Consider the following 20,458-nt stretch of genomic DNA (forward strand, 5'->3'; position numbering starts at 1 on the left):
TCTATTAAAATATGGGAAATTAGGAGCGCATATTTAAAACACCCAAAGACCAAAATAAAATTAAAGGTAGTTTTTCTGAAATGAGAAAATTTAGGATATTTCTGGTTTTAATAAAAGTATTTAATAATACATAGGATCCAACCCAGCCCAATTAAATCGAAAGGAAAGCCCCTGGGTGTTTCTTCTGGCAGTGGCGGAAGTGTGAAAGTGGAACCACTAACTTAACTTGTACGCGCATAACCAAAGGACCCAACTCTCTTCTTTCTTCTTCTTCTCCTTACAACCACTTTGTTACGCAAATTCATTCTTTCTTTCTTCCTTCCAACCGTACAATCTGTTTGGTTTTGTCTAGGATTGAATTGGAAGATGAGGCTTTGACTGATTGGTTGATTGACTGTGTCTGCGCGTCACTGAAGAGGAAACTGGAATGGGTTGCTTTTCTTGTTTCGATTCGAGGGAAGACGAGAAGCTGAATCCCAACCCTCACCAGGAAAACCATCATCATCTTCATCATCATCACGATCATGATCTTAATCCCCCTATCCCCTCTCGTATTTCCAGACTGCCCTCTGCCTCTGGTAAGTTCTTTTTCCTCTTCTTCTTTTTTATGCAAAATATTTAATCCCAATACTCTGCTTGATCTGATCTGACGAACCAGATTGAAATCAGATCCCGTATTAGTTTTTGCTACCTTCCCCGTCTCATCCCATCACATCACATCACATCACGCATCATTTTCTCTATATCCTAATTTCTTATTGAATTCTAGTATTCGGCACACACTTCTTTCTTCTTAATATGATTTTGCTTAATTTCCATTGTATAGCCGGAGCAGACAAGCTACGCTCATCTAGCAATGGCAATGGTAACAATGGTGACTCCAAAAGGGAATTGGCTGCTCTCAAGGACGGACCTGCTGTACAAATTGCCGCACAGACTTTCACTTTCCGTGAACTGGCAGCCGCCACCAAAAATTTCAGGCCCCAATCCTTTTTGGGGGAAGGTGGTTTCGGAAGGGTTTACAAGGGCCGCCTTGAAACCACTGGTCAGGTAATCTTTCTTTCTGCTCTGTTAATCCTCTGTCCACCTTGTTATATTCACTACTTAGGTCACCTTTCACTTCTCACTAACTCCTCCCTTGTGTTCCTTTACCTCTACAGGCTGTGGCTGTTAAACAGTTAGACAGAAACGGTCTTCAGGGCAACCGGGAATTCCTCGTGGAGGTTCTCATGCTCAGTCTTCTACACCACCCTAATCTTGTCAATCTCATTGGATACTGTGCGGACGGGGACCAACGCCTCTTAGTTTATGAGTTTATGCCATTGGGATCATTGGAAGACCACCTTCATGGTATTCTTCTTTTCTACTCCTCCCATTTCAATCGTTACAATTTTTTTTTTTTAATTTTAGTTCAGTATTTGATGGCTAGTATTCTCTGTTAGAAATATCCGGATCACCAAGCTCAGTGGCTAATGCTTTTCCAAACTGTGAAATTCTCATTAGTATCTGTGCTGTCTTTATGCGATAGTACTAATACTTGGGAGGATAAGATTATATCTATGGTTTAGGATTTCTTACCAAAGACGTACGCACCCATGTTACATGATCTAACACCTGTAATCAAATTATGCTTTACTCTAAATTACCACTGTATATTTTCCAATACAGCAAAGTATAATTTGATGCTTTAAATCGATTATCTGTACTGAAATTAAAACCAGTAGTAGTCAGTGCATTATAGGACATACTTGGCTTTTCTATCTTAGAATCTTGTTTCTCTTTGCAAGGTAACCTTGGATATGTTCTTGTGCATTTGTCCTCTATAGTATGTGTTTAATTTTCTTTCATACGTATTTATAAAGAAAAATTCCCTTTTGGTGATTTGAACTACACACATTTTTTTTGTGTGGAGCTTATTATGGTGATAAAGAATTGTGCGTAGAGATAGAGTTTTGCCCTTTCACAGGAACACAGATGCTGCTATGATCATCATATTATGTGCTCTGGGTTATTATTTCCCATGCTTTACCTCTATAAAGTATAGAGGTTGTAGCTGTTAAAAATTGTTGATTTTCCATTTCACTGTCGTGAAAGTTTATAAATCCCACATTAGAATCTCATACTTTCAATGTGGGACTCAAATCTTAGACCTTGCAATTGGATCTTAACATCGGACCATGCTCTGCAGCCCTGGTAACACTTACTAGGCTAAGGCGAACATTGCAGTATCGATATCACTACCCATACCAATTTGGTGGAACCCACTGAGGTTCTGCCATGTTGTTAGGGTTTTGATAGACCAACAAATCTCCAATATTTCAAATGCCTAAATTGTTATTATTGTTCAGTTATGGTTCCTCTCTTTTTGTTGAAGAGGCAACCTAGAACAGGGAGCTAAATCTTGTCCAAATAAGGAAATAAGATAAGTCAATAATCCTATCTAGAATAAGAAAACACTAAGATATTATTTAAGTAATTCACTCATTCAATAAGATATCATTCTTGTAAAATAAACACTTCACAAACTCAATAGATTTCTGCTTAAGTTGTTTTATCTATTTCTATCGTTTAAATGTTTTACGTAGAGCATTATGTATCATGTATAGGAAATGATATTTTGTTTTTTAAGATGTATGCTTAAGTTGTTTTATCTATTTCTAGTTAAAAAAAATCATAGATCACTATTTATCATCTATATGAAATGATATATATAGGGAAGAATTTTATTTTATTTTTGTCTTGGAATCTTATGATTTGATACAAATTATGATTCATTATTTAAAAATTAGCTTTCAAATTCATGAGTGGAATGTCAATTAGATAACCTTGTTTGAGTGTATTTTCCTTAATTATTTGCTGCTGTATCCGTTGTTTTCTGGTTCTGCCTTCCTTTAAGTACACTGGGTCTAAAAAACCAGTTGACAATTTAGGATTTGGAACCTAAACATTAACTTTACTTCTAGGTTGAAAGAAAATAATATAAAGGAAGGTAACTATTTAATATTCATTATGGTCTCAAATTGCGAGATATCATAGAATAGCAGACTGTGTCTAAATGACTAATGAAACTTTCACACTATAAATTTAACGAGAAGGATGGAGGAAAGCATCTTCTACACATTCAAGGTGCTGCTTTGGCCTCTTCAAGAGAGACATAGATAAAAGAATTAAGTTGTCACACTAGAGTTTATTTTTCACCATGGACCATGGATATGCTATAAAGTGGTTCTGGCTGTTCAAATATGAAGCCTTTTGTAATAAAGCCAAGCCATCCAAGTGTTTGGACTATCTTTCCATGTTATTGCTAGCTATGGAAAAGGAATGTGATACATGTGATGATCTGATAACCATTATATAGTCTGCTAGAAATGTTTCCATTTTGCTTTGTGATAATCTTATATGCCTTCTAATTATTGATTAGCATCTCGGAACTTTGGTTAGAGAGGAGAATGAATGGCTCGTCTTTTACATCACCGCTTTCTTAGACAATGTAATTCTGTTGATTTAAAAAAAATGTTATTTATGGACTTGAGTGCAGATCTTCCCCCGGAGAAGGAACCATTGGATTGGAACACTAGGATGAAAATAGCTGCTGGGGCAGCAAAAGGATTGGAATACCTTCACGACAAGGCAAATCCTCCTGTCATTTATAGAGATTTCAAATCGTCTAATATATTACTTGACGAAGATTATCATCCAAAGCTTTCAGACTTTGGGCTTGCAAAGCTTGGACCAGTTGGTGACAAATCACACGTGTCCACCCGGGTCATGGGAACTTATGGGTATTGTGCCCCAGAATATGCTATGACTGGACAGCTGACTGTGAAGTCTGATGTATATAGTTTTGGGGTAGTCTTCTTGGAGCTGATTACTGGGCGTAAAGCCATTGACAGCACTCGACCCCATGGAGAACAAAACCTTGTCACATGGGTGGGTAGTCGTCCAATCCTTCCTTGTCTTTATTAGTTTGGCTTGCATTACATTAACTTATGCATAGTTAACAGCAGGGTAGTAATGTAATGATGGTTTTATGTATGTTGGATCAGGCACGTCCACTGTTCAATGACCGCAGAAAGTTTCCAAAGTTAGCAGATCCAGAGCTACATGGACGGTATCCCATGCGGGGTCTTTACCAAGCTCTAGCAGTGGCATCAATGTGCATTCAGGAACAGGCCGCAGCGCGTCCTCTCATTGGGGATGTGGTGACAGCCCTTTCTTTTCTAGCGAACCAGGCATATGACCATAAGGGAGGTGGTGATGATAAAAGGAACAGAGATGATCAGGGTGGAAGAATATTGAAAAATGACCAAGGTGGAGGATCTGGAAGGAGATGGGATTTGGAAGGGTGTGAGAAAGATGAGTCCCCACGTGAAACTGCAAGGATGTTAAACAACAGGGATCTTGATAGAGAACGTGCGGTGGCTGAAGCAAAGATGTGGGGAGAGAATTGGAGAGAGAAAAGACGACAAAGTGCGCAGGGCAGTTTTGATGGTTCTAACGCCTAGGCTCTCTTCACATTGTACTATTCACATCACCCTCTTCTGTCTCGCTTGGCTAAGCATGCCCACGCAATGCCAGCCACTGAAAGCCATTCACCGGATTCTACTCCTTTTAGAATCTGTTTTGCGGCCATTCCTTACCGTCCATGCCTCCGACCAAAATCTTTCCGAAATCACTTAGCTTTCTTTTATGTATCTTTCATTTACCTCCTGCTCACGAATACATTGGAGTTGGACTTGGAAAGTGTATATTATTTGTTACAAGTAGGAGGTTAATGTATTTTTGATAATGGTGCAAGGACAGAAATGTTTTTTCCAACTCATTTACTCTTTCTTAGCTAAAATACGAGAATCCAAGTTTCCCTCTTATGTCTCTGCTCTTCCCTGCTCTAAGCAATAAACTTTTATACCACTAGAATGCAATTTTCTTTATTTAACAAGGAAAAATTATTTAAAAGGAGTTATGAGTAATGATTCATAGACAATCAATATCTTTTTAATATCTAAAACTTTTGTTGTATTTAAATATTTTTAATTGTTTATGATTGATTATATAAAAATTATTCGATATGCACAATGTGAGAAAGGAGAAAAGACTCCACACTTTTTAAAGTGAAAAACTTTTTTAACGTCGTTATTTCTCATTCTTTTCGTTGTTTCTCGTCATCTCTAACTCTTTTAACGATGATTCACATACAAACATTGTTTTTTGTTTTTGTGCTCAAACTTTTAACGATTATTCAATTATATAATCATCGTTAAATGTCAAATCTTGATTTTTCCACGACGGTCTCCAAATAATCATCATTGAAAAACTTTTTCTTGATTACAAAATTGCTACCACGACTTTTCTTACAACAATAATTTTACATTTTTCATTGATTGATGATGTAGAAAGTGATTTTGTTATTAATATCATGATCTTTCTATGATTTAATAATAATAAATAAACTAAAAAATATAAAATTATATGTATAGTGCCACAAAAATAATATATCTTGTCTTTCTAACTCACATTCTTAGTTTCTTTCTCATTGAAAGATTAAAAAATGTTACTTAATTGGATATTATAATAGAAAAAAAAAGTTATAAAGATGAAATTTTATTCCAAAAGATAATAAAGTGATTTTAAAGATGAATTAACATTTTTATTAAATCTCAATTGGAGGATACGAAGTCAAAGTTAATTTAAATATATATTTTTTCTTAATCCTTATAAATATTTTTAAAAAATAAAATTATGACGTTAAAATATAATATGATAAAATATAATGAATACATGATAGAAGGAAACATATTAGGAATTAGTTAGAAGTTGATTAGCGGGTTGTGTTGCCTTTATAGAAGGTAGAGGTTGTGTAGCAGGATAACTTTTGAATAATTTTTTATGTATAGACATGAGGTTGTTCCTTTTTGAGAGTTAAGGTGTTGTAACAGTGTATTTTTTGAGTCCAGAGTAATACAGTTTTGTTTCTCAGTTATCTGTGTGTTCTTTTAAGTGATAAATAAGTTTTTTATCAAAGAAGTCTATCAATTTGACAAACTTAAGGTATGATGATTGAAACTGTGAAAATGAAATGTAATTCAAAAATTGAAAGAAATGAAAAATGATTCCAAAAACAATTTCTAATTCCTCCATTAATTGGAAATTTATTTTAATATATTTAATAATTTCAAAAATAATTTAAATACATATTTTTCTTTTAATCCTGTATTATGTATTTTAAAGAAAAAAAAATATGAGAAAACTACTCCTAGTAAGTAATTGAGCTGAAAATGTTGTTTCAATAAATTCGATTAAAACATTTCTATGATGAAATAATCATTTTACACAAAATGACGAAATTTCTCTCAACAAGAAATATATAACAAACATTAAAACTATATTTATGAAATAAGAAAGAAATAATAATAATGTGATGGTAAGGAAAGATAAAAGAACGTGTTGTGCATGAATTGAAAGATCATTGCACATGTAATGAAATATGATAAATAGAGGGTAAGTGGTAGAGATAGAGTTATAAGAGAGAATGGAAGAGAAATACAAATACCCAAGTCTGGAAATATCGGAGAAGACCCCAAAATCCGGTGTTTGGTATGTTATATTGAATCGTCCATCACGACGGAACGCTCTCTCCCATGATTTCTTCATCCACTTCCCCAAGGCCCTCTGTGCCCTCGATCACGACCCCGACGTTAAGGTCATCGTCTTATCGGCCGCTGGCAACCACTTCTGCTCCGGCATCGACCTCTCCATTTTGGGATCAACCGCATCCAATTCGGGTTCCGGCGAGGCCCTCCGCCGACAGATCATGGCGATGCAAGATGCCGTCACTGCCCTTGAACGGTGCCGGAAGCCTGTGATTGCGAGTATCCACGGAGCGTGCATCGGTGGTGGAATTGACATCGTCACTGCGTGTGACATCAGGATGTGCACGAAGGAGGCGTTTTTTTCGGTTAAAGAAGTGGATTTGGCCCTGGCGGCTGATCTGGGAACTCTTCAGAGGCTACCCCTTATTGTGGGGTTCGGCAACGCCATGGAACTGGCTTTGACCGGTCGCACCTTCACCGGTGAGGAGGCTAAGGAATTAGGTCTCGTTTCTCGCGTTTTCGACTCCAAACATCACCTCGATCAGGCCGTCATGGATCTCGCTCAAGGTTCCTTCCTCCCCTTCAATCTTCAATGAAATATCTGTCTAACCTAACCAAATGCAGCACCACTCATTCATCCATTCCTTCCTTCTTTCCATTTGCACTAATGACTAATACTTACACTATTTGCATACGACTCAGTAGTAATTCTTATTCTTAAAAGTAATTGACTTATTGTTGGACTTAATCACTTGAATTTCAACTCTGGACAGCAATTGCCATCAAGTCTCCCCTTGCTGTTGTTGGGACAAAAATGGTGCTGCTTAAAAGTAGGGACTTAACCGTGGATCAGGGGTTGGATTATGTGGCAACCTTGAATTCTGCCAGATTGTTATCCTCTGACTTAACTGAAGCAGTGACGGCACAGAAACAGAAACGCAAGCCAGTATTTTCCAAGCTCTAATCATGGTATGATGCATTTGGATTTGAACACCACTTATCATATTTATACTACTCAACTCATCCATATTGCCGCTTACACTATACCCTGTCCATTCTCTGTCATATTGCTCGCATTCTTCATATATATTTGGTTTCAAATTCTCTTATGAGTACATGAAAAATGTATTACCACATCATCTCATTTCTGTGTCTCCATAGGACTGCAATTAACCTCAAATTAATTCACTTTATACTCTTTGTGGGACTTAACAATTACATGCCTCCCCTTATAATGAAACACAAACAGCTAATTTAGCCAAAGAAAACTTATTTGCCTGCCTTTGAAGTTGTGACAGCCTAAAAGGTTTGTCTTCTTCCCTTAACCGAGTGTGAAAAAAGTTTATCTATTTTAATTAACTTTTTTATTTGATACTTAAAGTTTTTTATTTTTTAAATATTTTTTTTCTCATTTAATTTTTTGGTCGTGACTATTATTCTTGTTTTGATATGTTATCAATATTATTTTATATTAATTACACAACTTTTTATTTCTTAAGAGGAAAGAAAATTAGATGATGAATAAAATAACAATTACATCCAATTAATAAAAGAAAATTGAACCGTAACTCAATTGAAAATATAAAAATTATGAGTATCTAATGAGAAAAGATTAATAAATACTATATTAAAAATGGTGTTGAAACCAATTATATATATATGATCATATTATATAAGTGTAATCTTTACAAAATATTATGTTGTTTTTAATTTTATAGAAAATTGTAAATTCTATTGAACCCCTAAATTTTGTTAAGTTAAAAAAAAATTATATTTTTTAATTGAACCCCTAAATGAAATTGGGTGAGTGATCATTTAATGTGGCAATGTAAATACAACATTACAAAACTAAACAAGAAGAAAAATGAAGTTTTAGAACATTTGTTTTAGAATTTTTATAAAAATAATTAGGACTGTAGAGATCTATTTTTATTGTATCCAAGATTGTAGTGTTGTGTTTGAGACTGCAAAATCAAATGTTCATGTTATTTCCCTTGATGGGTAAAATCAGATGAAAGGGATTCAATGGAAAAAAAATGTAAAAATGTTTGTATGTTTCCATTGAAATATGTTCATATAGCATCAATAAACTTGTCCATAACACTGAAATATATTCCTAATTGCCACTTATAATAAGTCATGTTTTTTGGCAGTTTAATATTACCAAATTTACCAAATCCACTTTTAGCTTTCCAAATCTTACATCTAGTCATTGTATGACAATCCTTTATCTCTTATGAATTTATTGAGAATTTTCATCACCATCTAAGGATTGCAAGTCATCGTCAACGTCTACTCCAAAATCATCCAAACTTCAATAGGCCAAATAGAAATCGGCCACCACCACAATCAAACTTTTCAAATGTTCTCCAAATTTCCAATTGTAGGAATACAGAATGTTTTTTAACTCGGAAGAAACCCTTCTTTTATTTAACCAACCTTGGCTTCAAATTAATGCAAATACATATTAAATTCCACCAAAACACTCCATCACATAATCACGTCATCTTACCAAAAGGGCCAACTTTGTACCATTCTAAAGAAAATTGTAACAAAATTGAGTTCAAATAAAATATGGGGAAAAAATTGAATATATAGCCTAAATATAAACCAAAAAATAATAGGAATTAAGTAAAAATATCTAAATTTAAAAAGAATTTCAAATTTAATTTTGTCACTATTTATTTCTTTATTTCTTGTGTAAAAGCACGGAAAGGTAACAATAATGAAGGTTAGTAATGGAAATAAGTTGAGACAGCTTCTACTTGCTACCTGTGGTACCTCCATGTTATTCTTTTCTAAGTATCCTAAAAAAAAGTACCTGTGAGTTTTTTATTATTACAAATAGATAATTATATATATATATATATATATATATATATATATATATATTTAAATTTCAAATAAAATTATTTAAAACATCTTGAAAATATTAATTTAGATAAACTAATTACTTTTTAACTATAATTTAAATCAAATTACTTGATAAAATGTTAGTACAGATAAATTGATCTTTCTAAAAAAAAAATTAAATAAGTTGTGAAAAATATAAATTTTAAAATATAAATTTTTTACAAAATAATTTCAGTATCATAGGTCAATATAAAAAAATAAAAATATGTGAAGTGAAATTTTAAATGATTTTTCTACCCTCTATATTTTTTACACTAATAATTGTATTTTCATCCTTAAACTTTTTTTAAAAGATATTCAAATATAATTTACTAGTAAGTGGTACAAGTATTATACTATCTATATCTAGATATATTATTTGTAAAAAATTAAAATTAAAATTAAAATTTAATTTATATTTTATTAAATTTAATTTAATTACAATTAAAATTAATTTATATTTTCTTAAGTTAAATTTAATTAAAATTAAATTTTAATTTATATTATATTATATTATATACTTTTATAATTTTATTTTAAAAATTTATAAAATATTAATATTTAAATATTCATAAATATTTTTAGGTTTTAAAATATTCAATGGATAACGAAACTGGATTAGATACTCATACTTAATACTTATGAATCAAGTAAGAATAATCAATTAATATATATATATATATATATATATATATATATATATATATATATATATATATATATTAATCACATATATTAATCACATATATTAATACGTCACTCCAGTCCACAAAATCAAACAAAATGTATCTAATTGAAAAATATAAAAACTTATAACCACGGATAAAATAAAAGATTTTAGTATATGTCTAATTGGTTTTGGTTATCTTGTCCTATTGATCAACCTAGTAGACTAGAAAAAGATGGATTTTCCAACTTAATTTTTTTGTTTAAATTAAACTATGTATATTATATATAGATATAACAAAATTAAAAAAAAATCTGTCAATCCAATAACAAAATTTTAAAAGAAAAAAAAATGATAGTGAACCCACTTTGACTAACTATGCAAGGTAGGCCTTCACTTTTTGTCAAAAGTAAATAGGTCAGATTAATTTATTATGTTTATCCTAAAGTAATATGATAATGAAAATAATGATCGGTTAAGTAAACAGTTTAAGAAAATACAAAATAAAATAAATGAATACTTATATATATAGATGTAGATATAAATATATGATAATAAGTTTATTCTTCTAGATAGTTAAATAACGTAATAGTAGGTTTTGTATGTAAACTTTTATCTCTTTTACAAAGTTGTTATTAACTTAGTAAATTCATCTTTTGATTATTGTTATAAAATATTCTTCTTCGAAAAGTCATCTTCTACGTATGACCTTTGGGAAGTTGTTAGTCACTGAGAAACAAAGAGATATCATTTGTTATTTGTATTGCGTATATCCTCGTAGACATGAGAATTACCTTAAATGTTTTCCACAAACATAAGTTAGAAAATTAATACAATTTTTTTTATTTAAATTTTAAAATTTGTTTTTTAAAAGTTGAAATGGTTTATATTTTCAAACTGTAGTATTCCACCACACGTGAATACAAAAGGCAGAAAACTCAAATTCTTTCACATAAAAAAGAAGAGAAATATTTTTTTGGTAACCCACCAATTACTTGATAACCTTCTTTTAGGATGTGTTTATTCTAAGTGCTAAATTTGAAAGACTGAGAAATGATGGAAATGAAGGAAAAGAGAGAGAAAAGATAAGTTATTTATATTAAATAGATTTTTTTAATGATTTGATTGATACAATATATTCAAAAATAAAAAAATGATATTTATGAAATGATTAAATTATTTTATTATAATAAGTAATTTTAATTAATATAGTTTTAATATTAATTTATAAATTTACTTTTACTATTATTATTATTTTAATTCTCTAATACTAACAGTAGTAATATTATAAATTATATGTTGTTATTTATTTTAATTTTATAATAATTATAATTATTATCATTTTTAATTTTTATTATTAATAACTTATTTTTTTATATAAATGCATTATTATTATTATTATTTATTAATGAATATTTTTATTAATATTAATATATTATTTTTAAAATTTTTTATTATTAATAAAAAATTTATTAAATTATTATTATTATTATTATTCTTGTATTTTTTTTTACTTATTAGTATTATTATATTGTGTTATATAATTAACTATGGTAAGTTATATAAGTAACAATAACTGATTTTATGTATAAGTAACATGTAATGTAATTTGTAAATTTGAAATTTGGAGATTTTAACGTGTAACTTGAATGGATAAATGTGTAATATAATAAAGTCACATGACCTTTCTTTCTTTCTTCTTGTCATTGACAAATACGAAAAAGTGTATCTGCATTTATTCCGGATGAATGAAAATACAAACCCGAACCATCCTAGTTCTTTCTTTCTGTTCAGAATCCATCTTTTTAAACAAACAGCATTCATAACTATATGGTCATTAAAAAATTATTTTTTTGTATAAAGAAAAAAAAATTATTATAGAATGGATATACAAATTTATTGGAAGTGGAAGTATAATGAGGTGGCAATATATATGTAAATGGAGCAAGATTTGTTCTAAAAGTAATAAAAGAGAAGGTTCTTTAAAAAAAAAGTTCAGCATAACTCAGAGTGAATTTTGTTTTTTAAAATTAAGGATTAAATATTTTTTTTCTTAACTTTTAAAAATTAATCTATTGTTAAAATTTTGAATTAATTTAATTTTTTATTTTTAAAATTGTATGAATTTAATTTTTGTAATTAAATTTTATTAAGGTATTTAAGGTTGAATTGTGTTCTTAATTAATATTAAAAAAATATCATATAAACAACTTAAATATTATTATAAAATATATTTAAATTATTAAATAAATTTTACAAAATTTTATTAAAAAATTTAATTTTTAAAATCATAAAATTTAATTTAATTAAAATTAAAAAAAATTCTAATTTTAATTAAAGTTAAAAAAAACATATTTCATCATAAAATTAAAATAAAAATAACATCAAAGAAGGAGTTAGAATGAGGTGTGGGACCAAAAGGAGGTTATTGAGAGTAAATAACTTGGAATTCACGTCAGGGAACACGTTTTGTTGACCAAAAAATAAAATGAAAGTCTTATTTTTCTTTGTTCCCTTCAGGAATCATGGTCTGGTCTTCTATTCTCGAAACTACTTAGAACTTGATATTTTGTTTTCTTTTGTAAAGGGTCAAACATTTCGGAAGTGATTTCGCCCACACTATTACATCTCCAATTATACACTCATTGACCATACAAAATCATGCCAATGCAAATTTAGTTCAGACGTTAAAAACATTTATTTAATTATATATTTGTTAATTAAATGCAGGATGTGTTGGAATTTAGGAGGAGGATTAGGTTTGATAAAGAAATTGTGTCGAAACGCGGGAGAGAAAAGGAAAAAGCCAAGAAGGAAAGAAAGAAAGAAAGAAATAGTAATAAGAGTTTGTTAATTGGATTTGGAATTTCGGAGCTCAGCTCAGCTCAACTTGTTATGCAGTTACCTCCTTCACTGACTTACCATTCATTCATCAGAGGCAGGGATAGATAGATATAGAGAGAGAGCGAAGCCACGGTTCTCTGATCCATTCCTTTGCGTAAAAGATGAAGAGGTCTCTGAGAAAGTTGGGAGTTCTGACGTTAGAGAAGCATCACCATCACCGTGACCGCTCTAACATTCTGCCTTTGTCCCAGTTAGAGGACCTCGCTCAGGCTACCCAGGTTTTTCTTTTCTTTCCTTTCAATTTTAATTTTAGGGTTCAATTTCTAATTCATATTCACACTCAAGTCTTCATCCACTTCAGGACATGGAAGACATGAGAGACTGCTACGATAGCTTGCTTTCCGCGGCTGCCGCGGCCGCCAATAGTGCTTATGGTATCTCCTGTTCCTGTTCCTTTCTATTTTTTATTTATTTATTTTAAGACACATCAATTATGGAAACTTTCTTCTCTTCCAGAATTCTCAGAATCCTTGGGAGAATTGGGCTCTTGCCTTCTTCAGAACACCGCCTTGCATGACGATGAAGAAAGCGGTACTATGCTCTTATCTCTCCTACACTACATAAACTCACTCATCGTACCCAACTACCAACTAACTTTCTCTTTCTCTTTCTATTTTCCATTTGATGCGCTCATGCAGGCAAAGTTCTCATAATGCTTGGTAAAATGCAGTTTCAACTCCAGAAGCTCATTGATAAATATGTCAGTCCCTACTCATTCCCTACTAACCTAAATCTTCAACAATCTCTCTCTTTGCTTTTCTAATCCTTTTTCCCTTTTTGTAATTTCAGCGCTCTCATATTACCCAGACAATTACCGTTCCCTCGGACTCTCTTCTCAATGAACTTCGAATTGTTGAGGTTTCTTCTATCTAATCCAATCTTTATCTCCTCCATTCATATTTGGACTACCCTTCTTTATTTGCTTCCTAATATTACCACCATTTTTAACTCCCTTACAGTACGCCCATCAACACAATTATTTCAATGATTATATTTCATCCAAACAAGATTCCTAGCTTCTTTTTTTATTCGACAAATTTAATATGTTAGTTTTATCTTAGTGGGTACTCCCACCTCCGACCACCTTTCTCTACCTTACCTCCAACCCAACCTTATATCCCCCAACAACATTCCTCGCTTATTTGTTGACTTTACCATATCTTGCTCTATCCTTTTTGCAAATGATTATTTATTATTTTTTTTCCTTCACGTTGAAACAGGAGATGAAGCGACATTGTGACGAAAAAAGGTTTGGCGTGTTTTATTGGATATAATTGTCTTTGAATGTGATTCGCGCCTTATCTTTTCGGTCTATAATCTGCAGAGTTGCATACGAGTCCATGTTAACAAGATATAGAGAAAGAGGTAGGTCTAGAAGCGGAAGAGCAGAGACTATTTCCTTGCAGCAGTTACAAATTGCTCGTGATGAATATGATGAGGAGGCCACCTTATTTGTTTTCCGCTTGAAATCTCTGAAGCAAGGTCAATCGTGGAGCCTTCTAACACAGGCAGCACGTCACCATGCAGCTCAGGTTTTACTTGTTCCCAATATTTACTTTCCAGTGTGGGAGAGTTATTCATTTTTAATGTTTCTTTCCTTTGATACTGCCTCCTTTATCCCCCGAAACAGTTGTGTTTCTTCAAGACAGCAGTTAAATCTCTTGAGACAGCAGAGCCGCACGTAAAATTAGTAACAGAACAACATCACATTGATTACCACTTCATTGGTATTGAAGGGGAGGATGATGATGATGACGAAGATGAAGATGAAGATGGTGACAGCCATGATGAGAATGATGATGGGGAGCTGAGTTTTGACTATACACAAAATGAACACGAGCAAGATGTTTCTACATTAGACAACTCAAAGAAGGTGACTACCTTTCGAAACTAGAAAAATTAGTAATGTTTTTTAACGTCTTTTGAATATTTCAATCACATTGAGAAATGAACACGAGCAAGATGTTTCTACATTAGACAACTCAAACTACCTTTCGAAAATAGAAAAAGTAGTAATTTTTTTAACGTCTTTTTCATATTTCAATCACATTGAGAAATGAACATTACCATGATTGAGCAACCATTCCAGCAAACCTGCATCAATATGAGTAGGAATTCATTGAGCACACAAGTAGTGATAGATGTCGGGTGTGATGATGGGAAGTAGGCCCCCTATCCACCTTACATCCCACCTAAACCTCTCACGGAATTTCGTATTCCTCCTGCTATACACTCCCCATATTCTCTCCCCTCTGTTTATTTTCATTCCTAGCAGTTGTGGTTTTAAACCCTAAGTGATGTTCTTATGTGCAGGAACTTTTCATCTGTAATATTGTTTTCAAATGTAATTGTGTGAACAACTAATTCAGTTTGGATGAAAACTGGAAGGGTGGATTAAGAACTAAGAAAATCCAGAATATAACCTGGAATATCAATATCTCTTGTCTATCCATATAGTTTATATGAAAGTTGTACACTAACCTTATGATTTTCAATTTTTTGGATCATATCCATACTTCTGGTTTTAATTTTTGTCTATAAAAATCTTAGATTGGCCTAATTACTCTCTTTTTGAAATGTTGAGTCATGCATGCTTCTTCAACCCATAAAAGCAAAGGGAAGGAAAAACAAAAACCTCACTGGATTTAGGACTGGAAATACTACACAGGTTGATATATATGACCCAAGTGGAGGCCTCTTGATGCATTTGAAACGAGATTAGTTAATTTCCTTATAATCTAAAATTTTTGAACTCTTATAAATATGCGTGTTGTTTATTGTGTAGGAAAACTTGGATAAGCTTCGCAGGAATTCATTCTCCTTTAGGGTTAGGTCAGCGAGCCAATCTGCCCCACTTTTAGCTGATAATAAATATGATTCTAGAGAAAGGCTGAGTAAGATGCGGCCAACTTTATCACGGAAGTTCAATTCATATGTGCTGCCTACACCAGTTGATGCAAAGAGTACCGTATCTCCGACGTCAAGTAAGCAAATACCTTCCAAAATAAAGGCAAATTTAGATGAGCCTATGAAGAATTTGTGGCATTCATCCCCACTGGAACAGAAGAAATATGGAAAAACTTTTGGAGATGGGGCATTTTCTGGTCCGAATGTTAGGACTGTGCAGTCTGTAGTCAAGGAGAGTAATACCAATACTGCTACCACTAGATTGCCACCTCCTTCAATTGATGGTAATTTATCCTCAAATCATGACTTTGTTACTGCTTACTCTAAAAAGATTAAAAGACAAGCCTTTTCTGGTCCATTGGTAAGTAATGCTTGGCCAACCAAGCCTGTTTCTGTAGAGAGTGTCCAGTTGTTTTCTGGACCTCTTTTACGGACATCAATTCCTCAGTTTCCATCATCATCATCTCCAAAAGTATCTCCTAGTGCTTCTCCCCCTCTTTCATCTTCACCAAAAATAAATGAGCTTCATGAACTTCCAAGGCCTCCAACCATTTCCGCATCCAATTCTAAGCTTTTAGGTTTGGTGGGTCATTCAGGTCCATTGGTGTCCCGAGGTCCCCAGCTTTCTGCTCGAAATAATTTGGTTACATCAAATGCAGCATCTCCATTGCCAATGCCTCCTTCAGCAATGGCTCGAAGTTTCTCCATACCTTCTAGCAGTGCTAAAGTTACAGCATTAGATGGGTCAAGACCTCCAGAAGACCCTAACAGATCATCAATATCCGAGTATGTTGATTCTCCTCCTCCGTTGTACATTGCTTCATCTACTAGTTAGCCATCATGAGACGGCTGTCGGCCTGTTGCTCGGGTTGCCTTGTCTGGAGGTAATATTTAAAATGGACTATTTTTGTTTAATTACTTGTTTTTTGTTTTCACGGTTTAAGTAAGTATTTGTTATTAATTATTGAATGTAATTGAAGTTTCATGTTAAATTGAAAAGTCTACTTGGTTTCAAGAGAAATAATATGGACACGAGGGTTATCACTCAATCCCATATATTAAGTTCATGGAAAGCCCTATATTTATTATGCTCTTTCATAGACACCTCTTCACATACTAGAAATGTGAATTGGCATTGAATCTATTCGAAGTGCAAGCACGGGATCTTTAAGCTGTTTGAATTGGTAGAAAGGATTTAAATTAAATGACATTAATTATGTTGTTTGAATTTCTTAAAACCAAATGCTAGCGGGCACCTCTAGGGTGTTTGATTAAAGAAGGAAAAGTATAAATATTTAATGAACTCAAAAACATGTATTATACAGAAATTTTGAAAACGTAATAACATTTTGTACTTGATTTGTCAAGTATTTATAAGCCTTTAATAGGGTGAAAAGTAGATGTTCCTTAACCATTGTTCAAAGGGTACTATTTACCAATACGCTTCTTAAAACTAAAAATAATGGAATGGAACATGACGGATTCTATGTCATCCTATTCAACCAATACTCTGAATTTTCTTCACCCTCTTGATTCCCCTCCTCCCAAACTTTGGGTTGGACGAGGCCTCTGAAACAACAGAATATAATCTCTATTCAAATTAGTTACTCCCAGTCCATTCTTTTTCATCCCAATTTGTAGAAGCCTGCATGGTATGTTTTTACACATTTAAAACCAAAATTGGCTTACTATGCTCGTAGTATAAATAATCCTATAAGCAAAATTTGTTTAACCCAGTTTATTTCTTGATTTCAGGGATGTACATGCTTATATTAATAATATTCAATGACCCAGGTATGGCACTTAAGCAGATTAACTGTTTTTAAGAAGGTATGCTCTATTCAATATCGTGAGGGTCAAGTTTTGTTTCTCATAGTTTGGTACGGTTGCAAATCTGTAAATATTCCTTTATAATTATTTTTCTGTCGTTATTATTGTTAATTCACCCAGCAATGGGGGCGATTATTCAATTTTTAATTTTTAGTGAAATAAATGACCATGTATTGAGCTGTGGAATTTTTCTTTTAAGCAAGCTATTTAATGCGAGAAAGTTCACTTTAGGGCGAAAAGTGACAAATCATTCTAAATCTTACTACAATACCCTCTTAATCTTTTTAATTACAACACTATTCAATTTTAAGGAACCATTGGAGTATTCACATTCAATTTATATTTTTTCACTAGAAACTTTGGTCAAAAGCTCTCTTGAAACCCCGGTAATGCCACTGCCAATTGCTATGTTTGGATTCTTTATTCTTTATTTAAGGTTATTTTGGAGAAACTACATGTGTAAATTGTTTTACTCATTTCTTTCTCCCAATAAATACATGTGTAAAATAGTGTAAGGGTTAAGGTATGCTAGGGGGGAAATATGTTATTGAAATTTTAACTATAAGAAAAAAAATTACAGTCCCTAGAATTAAATGCAAAGATATTTTTTAAATAGCATCAATAAATGGAACTATGGAAGTTGGAATCTGTTAATATTTGAGTTTTTCATATTAAAGGAAAACTAAGTCTCCAATAGTCACACATTGATCTTAGGCACCAAATTGTGTTGCGTAAAACATCTCACGCTCTACTACATGATCACGCTGTCAAAGGTCCTGCACTGAATAATAATTTTTTGGAAGAACACAAACTTCTTAATGAGTAACGATTTCAAAATTTTAATCCAGATTGCTTATCTCTTTACTTATTTATTTTGTTTTGCCTTATGGGTAGTAGAATGAAAAAGTTTGTAGGATTTGGTGCAACAATTTAACGTATCAATTTCCTTGTTAGTAATATTGTCACATTAATAGGGGCTTATACAATGAAAATATAACATGTATGCAATCCTGAATGAGAACGGGACAGGTATAACTAGTGTTTTCGGTTAAAAAATATGTCTCATTATTTATCTTTTTTAATATTTACAATATTCATAGATATTCACGATAATGTTTTATTTTGTTTCTCCATTTTAAATTAAATTATTTAAAACAAGTTTTCCAAATATAAATTAAATAAAAAAATTAATGTAAATTGTAATATAAACAAATTTAATGAAAAAAAAATTAATTACAATATTTTTTTTAAAAAAAATAGTATTTTAAAAAATAGCATCAATCTCGTGATTCTAAATAAAAAATATAATTTTATAAAATTAAATTTTGAATAATTAATCAATAGTTAATATTTCTATTACTAATAATTTTATTTATTAAAAAATATTTGAATAGAAATTATTAACAATATTTAAATATTAATATTATTTAAATATTAAAAAGTAGTTATGATTATTGTTTACTTAAGAATCAGCAATTCACGTTTTTTCCATTATCAATGATATTTAAAAATATTATTTTTCAATTTTTCTTTCATAATTTAGCAAATATTTAATGTATATGAAAGTTTTGTAACATTTTCATCGTTAATTTTTTTCTATAATTATTTGATAATAATATGTGACTACTTATAAAAATTTAACCAGTACAGCCTTTAAAAACTTTCAACACAATACATAAATTTAATTAATTTAATTACAAAGTGATATTTCAATTGTTTTATAATGTACTCATATACTTCAATCATCAAAATATAACTAACATTGTGTTCACTTTCAGGAATTAATGTTTCTTTTAATTGATTTGAGAGTAATTAATTTAAAGTGATTATTTGCGTGAGAGAGATGATGATCATCACCAACATGAGCCGATGAGAAGCAAAAAGCCAGCTCAGCAAGTGGGAATTTACAAAAGTGGCCCTCTGCTTTATTTTAGACGATGAATCTTTTCTGGGTTTTTTAGAATTCATTCCATTGACGTTAACCATTTTAGCTTTTGAAGAATCGATTCATATTTGTAGAATCGATTATGTGTTGGTGATCTTGTTGTCGAAGAACTGATTTCATGTTTGCAAGATCGTTTTTGTGGTGTTACTGATGTTGGAGAACGAATTCCCATATGATGAGAACCGATTTTGTTTGGTTGAGAAACAGTTTTGGCTGCGTTGTTCACGTCAGAACTGATTTTGGATTGCATGGAATGGACGGAAACATGTGGACTCGGAAATGGATTCTTGGACTGGTTTTCTTGGAGGACAGATATGTAACTTCCTTTATTTATTAAAACATTTTGTCCATTAAATCTTTCACAAATTTTAATAAATTTTTACTTTAAATTCATTTATTTTCACTTCTACATTCCTAAAAATAAACAACACCACGGTAGTTTTCCTATCTCCTCTTTCACACTGTATCAAATTCATCTTAGATGTGAACAAAGCCTGTACAAAATACCAATACAAAATTTATAGCATAATTAATTTTATTGATGAATCTTAAGAATTTTTTTCTTTTTTCAACACCTCAATAATTTCTTCTAAAAATATAATAAAGTTCTCTTCCTCAAAAAAACATGAAATAGATACATTGAAAATAGATGCTAATTATTAAATGCATATTAATATAAAGGAAATAATTCTTTTTATTTTCATAAATACAATAAAGAAAATA

General features: G+C 31.6%; 2 protein-coding genes and 1 pseudogene across 3 annotated transcripts; all 3 read left to right on the forward strand.

Annotated features, from left to right (window-relative positions):
• Positions 1-100: 100 nt before the first annotated feature.
• Positions 101-4,868, forward strand: LOC124840289 (serine/threonine-protein kinase PBS1). The gene is made up of 6 exons (XM_047316325.2): positions 101-228; positions 353-578; positions 827-1,050; positions 1,161-1,350; positions 3,539-3,930; positions 4,047-4,868. The coding sequence occupies exons 2-6, from the start codon at positions 428-430 to the stop codon at positions 4,503-4,505; spliced, it is 1,416 nt and encodes a 471-aa protein (XP_047172281.1). The 5' UTR covers positions 101-228; positions 353-427; the 3' UTR covers positions 4,506-4,868.
• A 1,610-nt stretch (positions 4,869-6,478) lies between these two features.
• On the forward strand, positions 6,479-7,734 carry LOC148194882 (delta(3,5)-Delta(2,4)-dienoyl-CoA isomerase, peroxisomal-like). The gene is made up of 2 exons (XM_088095995.1): positions 6,479-7,157; positions 7,364-7,734. The coding sequence occupies exons 1-2, from the start codon at positions 6,530-6,532 to the stop codon at positions 7,552-7,554; spliced, it is 819 nt and encodes a 272-aa protein (XP_087952121.1). The 5' UTR covers positions 6,479-6,529; the 3' UTR covers positions 7,555-7,734.
• A 4,991-nt stretch (positions 7,735-12,725) lies between these two features.
• On the forward strand, positions 12,726-16,804 carry LOC124840293 (uncharacterized protein At2g33490-like; annotated as a pseudogene). Its single transcript, XR_015781640.1, has 9 exons — positions 12,726-13,271; positions 13,355-13,427; positions 13,510-13,584; positions 13,692-13,753; positions 13,843-13,911; positions 14,274-14,302; positions 14,378-14,585; positions 14,684-14,926; positions 15,839-16,804. The product of XR_015781640.1 is annotated as an uncharacterized protein At2g33490-like (transcript).
• The last annotated feature ends 3,654 nt before the right edge of the window (positions 16,805-20,458 follow it).

The sequence above is a fragment of the Vigna umbellata genome, chromosome 8 (assembly GCF_029865625.1).
Source record: "Vigna umbellata cultivar VRB3 chromosome 8, Vumbellata_1.0, whole genome shotgun sequence".
NCBI lineage: Eukaryota > Viridiplantae > Streptophyta > Magnoliopsida > Fabales > Fabaceae > Vigna > Vigna umbellata.